We start from the raw sequence: 10,660 nt of genomic DNA on the forward strand, positions 1-10,660 counted from the left end.
CAAAGCTTTTGCCAAATCTGAAAAGTCCACTTCTTTACCAACACCTGTGTAAAATTTCTTTTTAGTCCTTGAAAATCCTAACATAGCATCCATCTCCTCCAAAGTTGTAGCCAACTGAAAATCCTAAAAAGTGAAACATCTAAGCGACGGATCATAGAATTGAACCAAAGCAGTGATAGCTTCCTCTTGCACTTTTACCCTTAGCGAATACAAGATATTTCCATAGCGGATCACAAACCTATCTGAAGCACTTGATGGTAATTTTTCCTTGATTATTTTCAATTTCTTGATGTCTGGAGTAGAAACGGCAAAGTGGATAATAGGCTTCTTAGTACTCATCCTTCCTACATATTCACCAATAGAATATATTTTTATATTTTGTTTTTTATATTTTTTTTTGTGTGGATAAGACATGATGAAAATGATATGAAGAATGATGCATGAAAACACAAAAAATATAATAATAACAAGAAAAAACAAAAACGATAATACAAATTAAACCACATAATCACACAAATTCTAGGTTCATAGGTTCGACGTAGCGGCTCTAGGGAGCCTACCCTTTTCCATGGGAATGTTCTAGAAGGTCTCATGGGGTCGTTCGTAGCCTCCGTTTGTCTCTTTGGATTTTAGAACAACTCATTTTATCCATGAGGTTCGAATTTTTTTGGGGTAGGTTCTCGGAGAGATCAGCTAAATACCTAGTCCTGCCCTCAACAAAGTCAAGCCTCGTTTTGGACATTTTCGAATATTCAACCCACTCCGAGTGGAGTTATCAATGAGACTCATAGGCGAATCAAGTCCCCCCTGGTCTCAAGGATAACTCCCACACTTAGGTTTTAACACAACATAATATACCCAGCAGTGCATATAATATAACAGTTATGCAATTAAATACAAATATATAAACATAAACAAATAAAACATTTTCAGGCTAAAATAAATAAATAAACAAATTAAATAAAATAAACAAAAAGAATAAAAACACAAACCCTAAAAATGGCGAATTAGCCAAACCCTAAAAAATGGCAAATTAGCCAAACCCTAAAATTTGCCAAACCTAACCCCTGCCAAAATCTATAGGAGCATAGTATTCACTATTAAGTTTGTCCCCAGCAGAGTCGCCAGCTGTAGCAACCTGCCCTAAAAATTATATACTTTTAGAGTCGCCACCTATTCTACCAAGGCGAATAGGAAACCTTTACACAATTTAAGAGATTCAGGATAAGATACTATATTCAGGTCGAGGGAAGGTGTTAGGAACCCTCAACCCTTTCCTAAGGGTTGCACTATAAGGTTAGGTTTATGGCTAACATAAAGAAAAGTAACAGAAAGTTCAATAGGGTTAAAGGCTAATTATTTGAACATGATTAGAGTTTGGAGGAGGGGGACTCGCCTTGTTGCCAAGTGCCTACGTATCTCCTTAAGGAGAATCAGAGTCAACGTAGTTCGGGGAAAGGGTTGTACGCCCTTAGAATTAGAATTTGATTTGATATGGTTTTGGAGGCTTTTTGAGTGGCCTATCGTAGTTGTGATAATTCGTAGTTTTGAAAAGGTTTTGGGAAGTGTTTTAGGATTTGGGCGTACAACCCTGATTTTAATATGTACTGTTAACCGCAATGATCAATAGATTTGATCATCATAGTTAAAAGATTAGTAGTGTATTATTACTAATTTTAATTGATGGATTCAATTATCACTAACAATAAATAAGAGTACTTTTAGAAATTTTAATAATTTAATTTGCATCATTATCCCTCGTAATCGATTGATTCGATTAAAAATATTGATGAATTAAATTGGAAAAAAGTAGGCTAATCATCGCAACCAATAAAAATGGTTGAAACCTTTTAGCCAAATAAAACTATTTAATTTAATTAAATAAGTATTTCAAGAAAATCGATTATTGCCCATCACGATTAATGGATTTAATCGGAACGAATCAATAAATTAGAAATTTAATATTTATAATATATTAATTTATTTAAGAAAATATTTCATTATTATACAAATAAATATTAAAAAAAGAGAATTAACTAAAACATATAAATTAATTAAAATAAATTAGTTAATTAGGGTTTATATTCAATGTGGCAGGCTGGAAGGCTCATGGTATAGGGACTAAATCTGGGACATTGGATCTGAGTTAGTGGTGACTGAATGGTTCGGATCTGATGGATTATGGTGGAACCTAGAGTGAGAGGCGCATGTGATCTCATAGGAAAAAATCAGAAAAAAATATATGTTGGAGGGGAGGCTCGAACCTACGACCTCTCCCTCACACACACGCTTCATTGCCAGCTTAACCACAACACACATCTTGTATATAATACGCGCCCATATCATTAAGTAAAAACAATGAACCTAAATGGAAATCACGCGCGCAAAATTTAAAGTAACGAACCATATGATGACAGCTCATTATCATCCCCAACAGAGATGCAAAAAACCTGTAAACTTAGCTACGAAATTGCTACGAATTGTTTCGTAGCATACACACCTGCCAAAATAGCGAACAACACATACATGTATATAAATCTTTCGCACCACCCCCAATCTCTTCGTCCCAACCATGCGAACCTAACCATGCTCCTAATTTAACCTAATTTTACCTCTAACAGAGAAGCCCCAAATCGGTCTCATAAACCCTAACTGATTCATCAATGGTGATTCATATCAAACATGCCCAGAAATTAAATTAATGATCCATAAACGTTCACAACATCAAGAACAAACACAATCTACAATTAAAAACCTATGGGGATGCATGAAACGAGCCAATCGATCCAAGTTTCAGAGTCACATACCTTGACTAATTGGAGGATATTCTAGGGGTGTTGAGGCAGAGTAACAATCCACACAGCTTCAGAATGATCTCAGGAACCTTTTGCAATCTTTAAAACCTCTTGAGAGTCACGAATTCTCCTAAACCGAATTCACGTTCTTGGTGAATTTTTTGAGTTCTTGCAAGTGTGCTTCTGCTCAGAATTTTCATCCCCTAGTCCCTTGCCTTGCATCAACTACTTATAGGGAATGAATTAGGTCAATAAAAACCAACCAAAACTCTCTTGAATCCAATCTTGCATCTTTTGGAAATTTGATTTGAAACTTTCTAATTTGGCCAAATCATTCATTAATCCTTTCTCAATCAGTGTACCACGAAATTATATTGCAATTTTGTCATAAATATGGATTGGGATTGATCAATATGCATTCTTTAACATAATATTTGATCTTCCTTTTAATTATATCATTTTAAATCATTCTTAAATGAAATAAAAATCATATAAAATCAAATACAAAGCTAAAATTCATGGCACATGGTTTGAATAACATACATAACATGTTGACCAAGATTAAGTCATAAAAAGATAGGCCCATTTGCAAAAAATTCCAATTTGAACCTCTTTTATTTCACATTTTGCCTCAAAAATTACCCAACTTTGACAAGGCATATCTCCCTCGATTTTTAAGCTATGAAGGAGTTCTAGGACTTTTTGGAAACCTCAAGATGTTCTCTATAAGCCATTTTGGAACATATGTTTCATTTGAAGATTTCATCTTGATGATATGTCCTTTGACAAAAAATTGTCTTTGGTTGACTTTTGAAAAAGACCTATAATCTTTTATGCTATATCTTCCAAATGAAGCATTTCTAGCCTTGGCTTGTGAGGGACAAAGTTGTAGAGAATCCAATTTCCTTCCAAATAGGAATTGAGTGAGGAATTTCTGATGTTCCATGTGAAAGTTATGGCCAGTCAAAGTTGAGTTGACTTTCTCCTAACGAAACCCTAATTTGAACCTTTTTGCATTTCTTCATTTCTGAGTTTCTATTGATGAATCATGATCAACCTTTGATCCAATGATGGATATATTCCTCCATACTTGATGTTGATAAAAAATCAGAGGTTTTGACTGTGCTTTGACCATGGTTGACTTTTAGGTCAAACTAGTTGACAATGGATCATCTGAGCTATTTGAACTAGTAAACTTTGGAAGTAGGCCTTGACTTTTGGCATGGAGGTATCTTGGAGCATAATGGACCATGGCGAGCTTCATTGGGAGTCTTATCTTGCTAATCTCCTCAAGAGAGCATCAAACCCTAACTTTAGGAGGCTCTTGCTTAGGAGCATGCCCTGATGGAACTCTTGAGCCTTGTACTATTATGAATGAGATGTGGAAGGCAAATTTTGGGGTATGACAACTAGTAACTTCTTTCTTCCAGTCATATGATTTGAGCAACCACTGTCAAGGTACCAGTCTTCCTTGGATGGCATTCTTAGAGAAATGTGTGCTACTAGAGCAACATTCTTAGCTACCCACTGTTGCTTCCTGTTAAGAGTATCATGTTTAGGTTTGGCTTGATGTGTTTGGTTTGGATATCCAACTAGTCTGAAACAGAATGGCTTTATGTGACCAAATCTTCCACAGTGGTGACACCTCCATCTTTGGAATTTCTTCTTTGTATGGCTCCTTCTTCTGTTTCCTTGATGTTGTGACATTTGTGCTGACATCTGGTTTGTCACACAAGCCTTAGGTCTTGATCTCCTGATCCCAGAAGTGAATTCATCTTTAGCCACAAATCCTACCCTTGACATATGTCCTGCTCCTTACCCAAACTCTAGAATTTCTCCCAGAGTATCAGTTCCATTATTCAGCATTCTGAAGGATTTAGTCATTTGATCAAGCTTGTAGTTCAACATGCTCACTACTTAGAGAGTCTATGGTTGCAAGATGTTTATTCTTCTCAATTTCCAGCTCCTTTATGATTATCTTTTGCTTCTCCACTTGTTTGCAGACTTCAGCATTCTTGATACACAACTTCTTGTATGAGGCAGCAAGTTCATCAAAGGTGAGCTCATCATCACTGGAATCATCATCAGATGCATAGACACTAGTTGGAACTGTGACATGTTTTGCAGTTTCCTCTTCAAACTCATTGTCAGAGTCTTCATCAGACCAAGCGACGGACAACCCTTTCTTTTGCTCTTTGAGGTAGGTAGGACATTCAGCTATAATGTGTCCATATCCTTCACATCCATTACACTGACCCCCTTTGCCTTGATTAGGCTTCTCTTCAGCTTTGAATCTTCTACTAGGATCGTAGATCTTGCTGATGTCATTGGAAGTGTTCTTGACGTTGGATCTAGACTTCTGATCAACCCTTTTACTGAACCTATTGAATTGTTTTCCAAGCATGGCTATGGATTCTAATATATTTTCATCACTTCCACCATTGCTTTCTCTTGAATTATCTTTAGTGTTAGAAACAAAAGCTTTGCTCTTGTTCTTCTTTTCAACAGAATCACAAATACTCATCTCAAAGGTTTGTAGAGAACCAATGAGTTCGTCCAGCTTCATGTTGCTGATGTCCTGAGCTTCTTCTATAGCAGTCACCTTCATAGCAAATCTCTTAGGCAATGACCTGAGGATCTTTCTTACCAGCTTTTCTTCAGACATTTTTTCTCCCAAGGCTCCTGAGTTATTTGCAATCTCAAGGACATTCATGTAGAACTCATGAATGGTTTCATCCTCTTTCATTTTGAAATTTTCAAACATGGTGGTAAGCATTTGAAGTTTAGACATCTTCACCTTGGATGTGCCTTCAAGAGTTGTTTTGAGAATATCCCAAACTTCTTTAGCTAGATCACAGTGTTGCACAAGTCTGAATATGTTTTTGTCAATTCCATTGAACAAGGCATTTACTGCCTTGGAATTGCCCAAAGCTAGCTCTTCCTCAGTTTTGCTCCATTGTTCTTTAGGAATTAGAAAAGTGGTTCCATCTTCCATAACCTTCTTAGGATGTTTTCATCTGTTTTCCACAGCTCTCCAGGTCTTGTTGTCCACAGACTTTATGACAGCTACCATACGAGGTTTCCAATAGTCATAGTTAGAGCCATCCAGAATGGGTAGTCTATTCCCAAACACTAATAATTCCTTCTCCATAGTACCATAATTTTGTTGTCCCTATATCTCACCCAGATGTAAACAGGAAGGGTACCTGCTCTGATGCCAATTGAAAATTCTAGTACCTCACACACAATGTCGTACTGGATGTTATGACATCCACAATCACACAGAATAAAACGTTAACATAGAAGTGAATAAAAACAGTAAAAAACACATCAAATTGTTCACCCAGTTCGGTATACAACAATACCTACTCTGGGGGCTACCAAGGCAGGGAGGGAATCCAATATAAGCATAATTAATTCAGAGTTAAACTCCCCCATTTACAACTCCTCACTCAAGACCTACCCAATGTAATTCCAATCTATTCCGAGACCTGAGTATCTCCACTCACTCCCCCTCAATCAAAACAGTTATTACAAACAGACATTAAACAAATAAGAGAAGACACACTACAAAACACACCTTGATCTGCTTAAAAGCTTCAATCAAGAGACACACACTCGTGCTTAAAAGCTTAGAGTGACAAAGTACAAAAACAACCTATTCCAATACAATCATCAAAAGACAATTGCTTGGAGTACAGGAGACTAAACACACAGACACAACTACGGTTCTTCACAATTAACAAATATCTCTGCGTTCCAAATTAGGATTGCAGTCTTCCTATACGCAGCTCTTGGGCCTCGGGCTTTCCAAGAAATATTCAGCACACCATAAAATGTTTCTTATATTGTAGATTGAGAGAAATCAGGAAACATAATAATAAAACATAACAGCTCCTATTGCCAGACATGGATGTCATGACATCGGTCATGACACTCACTAACAAAACCTGTATTAGCTTAAACATATACAGCCTGCATAACACCATATAAAGCATGTCATGACATTGGTCAAGACATTAAACACCCAGGAATGTTTTACAACAAATGCAGCCAACATGAAAACATCTACAGAGATAGTGAGTTTTGGTGCTGATAATGGATGTTTTCCATTATCCAATTATGAAATTCTGTTCCGCTGTGTTAAACATGTTTTGTTGAATAGATTTTGATTTATGTTCCTCGGGGGATTTAGAAGGGTGTTACACTGCACACCATCTCTGGATTGGAAGAAGAAGTCGTGTCTCTGAAATTTGAACTTCACAGAGTTCACAAGTCTGTCAGGATGTTGAATAATGGAACTGGCGCATTAGATGAAATCCTTAAAATGGGAAGAATGACAGGAGACATGAGTGGCTTAGTATTCAGAGAGATCAAGATGTCTAGTTCAGACCACTCTTGTCCTAAGTCAAGTCCTAAGATGACAAATCAAATGTTTCAACATCATGGCAAGGGTAGAGGTGCTCACACCAAGAACAAATTCCAACACTGGAGGTGTTATAATTGCGGAAGACTTGCACATGTAAGACCTTTCTGCTTTAGGTTGCATGGGTTTCCAAAGAATTTTCCTTACCTTAAGGTTGATAAGACTAGGTTCAATAACAAAAAGATGCAACACTGGGTACCTAAGAATGTTGTTACTAGTCTTATGGCGCATACATCAGTTAGAAAATTGGCAAAGGATGAATGGTACTTTGATAGTGGATGTTCAAGGCATATGACATATGCCAAAGAACTATTAGTAGATATTAAACCATACTCCTCCAGTCACGTGACCTTTGGAGACGGCGCTAAAGGTGAAATCAAGGGAACTGGAATACTTGAGTGCTAAGGAGTACCAAATCTTAATGAGGTGCTGCTTGTGAAAGGATTGTCAACCAATCTAATAAGCATAAGTCAGATGTGTGATCAAGGACTCAGAGTTAACTTATCCAAATTTGAATGTCTTGTCATCAATAAGATGAATGAAGTAGTTATGAAAGGAGTCAGGTATAAGGATAACTGCTATGTCTGGACACCTCGAAAACTAAGCTACCCCTCCACTTGTCAAAGGCTTCAAAATGAGAGAAAGCTTATGATTCTTAAAAAGTTTGCAAATGATGCGGCACTTGGTGGAATTTTTTATAAAATGTTTCAACAATGTATCAAACGAGTCGAGTCAGGTGTTGGGGTGAGTCCTATTGGTAAGCTGACCATTCCTCATGACCTACATGGCAAGCAGATAGAAGACTCTATACTTTTACCTCAGAATAAATATGGTAAAAATATAACCAAGAAACGTGAGGCTCCAAAAGGGAAATTGGGGATTTGCGCTTATGAGAATTTATAGCAATTAATAGGAATCAATAGAAATTTATATCAATTAACTCAAAATCACTCAATATATTTTCCCTCACACCGCAACAGTTCTGCCATCCGTATTGACAACCCGCTCATCTTCCTTCTCAGAAAATAATCCCTGGTTCATCTCTTTATCACTAACCGCAAGAACTTCAAGATGTCTCAACATTCTACAACATCTTCCTCAGAAACTTCTACAGGTGAAGAACCTATGTCTGCTCTCTCCTATAGGGCTCAGCCGACGAACATCTCGATTGATTATGCGTTTATCGCTGCTCCGTTGACCACAACCTACAATGCTGATTTGGGATTGAAGGAGTTCCAAACCTCGCCTGCAACTCGTTCCGAAGGACCATCTGCAGGTTATTATTCCAATCCTGCTCTTGATAAAATCAAAGAAGGAAGTAGATATGTTGATAGGGTGATTAATCGTCTAGTCAATAGGGTGTTGAGGGAAGATATTCCTGTGGTGGGGATCTCTTGACCTCTCTCACAAATTATTCCTCCCACAAATAATGATGAAGAAGAACAGACAACTGACATGTCTAAAAGTGATGACTCTGATAACAATTTGCACACTCTTGCTGACTCTGTGTTGAAATCCACTAGAGCTTGAGAAGGAAACTTGGAGGCATCATCTACTGGGGGATCTGATCCTCCTAATCGGGCTGAAACGTGTAATGAGAAGGTCAATCCTATCATTAATATTGTTGATATATCCTCTAATGATGAACTCATCAAGAGTGTGGATTCTGGGCCTACAAAAAGGCTATAGACTAGGAAAGATAAAGTTATGGCTGACACTAATTCTCGAAAGCCTAACAGGAAGTAGGTTGTGGTTGGACGTGTAAAGTATTGGGGGAAAGTAAATGTTGCCTCCAAGAAGAGAAAGAGTAGGGCAGAGGCTGAATCTAATGATGATGTGGGTGATGTTCAGGACATCACACTTATAAAGAAAATTGTGTCCAGTCAGTCATCCGTGAAATTTCCAGACGCTCCCATGGATAACATCTCCTTTCACTCTATTGACAACGTAGATAGATGGAGATTTGAGTATCAAAGAAGGATTTCCCTAGAGAGAGAACTGGGTCAGGATGCTCTTAAAATCAAGGAGATTATGGACCTCATTTCTGCCGATGGGCTCATTAAATTTTTTGTTGAGTTTGCTATATCTTATGAGCGTATGGTTAAGGAATTTGTTGTGAACATTCTCGTGGACTGTACTGTCCCTGGAAGCCAGAATTTCAGGAAAGTCTATGTAAGGGGTAAACGTGTTAACTTCTCTCCTGCAGTGATCAACATGTATTTGGGAAGAAGTGGGGACGAGGGGTGTGGCCTGGAGGGGACTGATAATCAAGTGTGCAGGGAGATCACTACAAATCAAGTCACTACTTGGCCAATGAGAGGCAAACTGTCTACCGGTCAACTCAGTGTGAAATATGCAATTCTGCACAAGATTGGAGCTGCCAATTAGGTTCCCACCAATTATACTTCAACAGTGGCAGTTGGGTTGGGGAAGTTTCTCTATAATGTGGGTATCAAAAATAGCTTTGACTATGGTACTTATATTATTGATCAGACTGTGAGACATGCTGCAACCAATGCCACCAAGTTGCCTATTTCATTTCCTTCCCTGATCTGTGGTATTATCCTCAACCAGCATCTTGGAATCTTGGTAAGCACTGATGTGGCTTGTAAGAGAAAGTCTGCCATGTCTCTCCATGAAAGATTATTTGCAGGAAAACATGTTGCAGATATTGTCCTGGCATCTGTTGAGAAGAAACTGTCTACTAAAATTGATGTGGTTTTAGGTTTGAAAGAGACCTGCAGATACTTGGATGAGATCATTGCTACCAGTAACAAGAGAAAGTTTGACACTGAACTATTAATCAAAGGTCTTGAACACCCTGCCGGGACTGGGATTGGTAATGTAACTGAAGGAGCTTCTGTTGCATATGAATTTGATGACCATGCTAAGGGTCGGACCTATGAGGAAACTGCTATTGACAACGATAATGCTTCTAGTTCTGGCTCAAACGAGGAAGATTGAAGACTTTCATTTTGGTTTTTCTTATGGTTGCTTTAGAACTTTCTTTTTTACACCTCAGTGTGCTTGGTCTGTACTAATACTTGTGTTGTTGATTGTTACTTAATTCTCTTCGCTTATATTAGTGTTATATATTTGGCATATTATGGATAAAAAGGGGGGAGAGATTAGAATGCTCAATAGTAGTTTTTTGTTGCTTCCCTCTAAAGATCATGGTCTGGTTGAGGGGGAGGATTATTTCGTGATGTGTGTTAGCCTGCTAATAATGTTTTAACTAAAATTTGCAAAAGGGGAAGTTTGTTGCTTCTGTGTTGGTATCAATTTTGATAAAACATTTTGTTAGGGTTAGGGTGTTCTGCGAGATGTCAAAGCAGATGTCTTAACATCATTCTCTGAAACTGAACTGATACTCAGTTTTTATTTTAGGCTTTTAGGGTTTTGTTTTTCAGGTGCTTGTTTGCCGCTACTACAACAAAAT

General features: G+C 37.7%; 1 protein-coding gene across 1 annotated transcript; it reads left to right on the plus strand.

The window, feature by feature from the left end:
- The first annotated feature begins 8,292 nt into the window (after positions 1–8,292).
- Positions 8,293–10,185, plus strand: LOC131597410 (uncharacterized). The gene is made up of 3 exons (XM_058870111.1): positions 8,293–8,604; positions 8,968–9,492; positions 9,610–10,185. Exons 1-3 carry the CDS (start codon positions 8,293–8,295, stop codon positions 10,183–10,185), a joined length of 1,413 nt encoding a protein of 470 aa, XP_058726094.1.
- Positions 10,186–10,660: the final 475 nt, after the last annotated feature.

The sequence above is a fragment of the Vicia villosa genome, linkage group LG4 (assembly GCF_029867415.1).
Source record: "Vicia villosa cultivar HV-30 ecotype Madison, WI linkage group LG4, Vvil1.0, whole genome shotgun sequence".
NCBI lineage: Eukaryota > Viridiplantae > Streptophyta > Magnoliopsida > Fabales > Fabaceae > Vicia > Vicia villosa.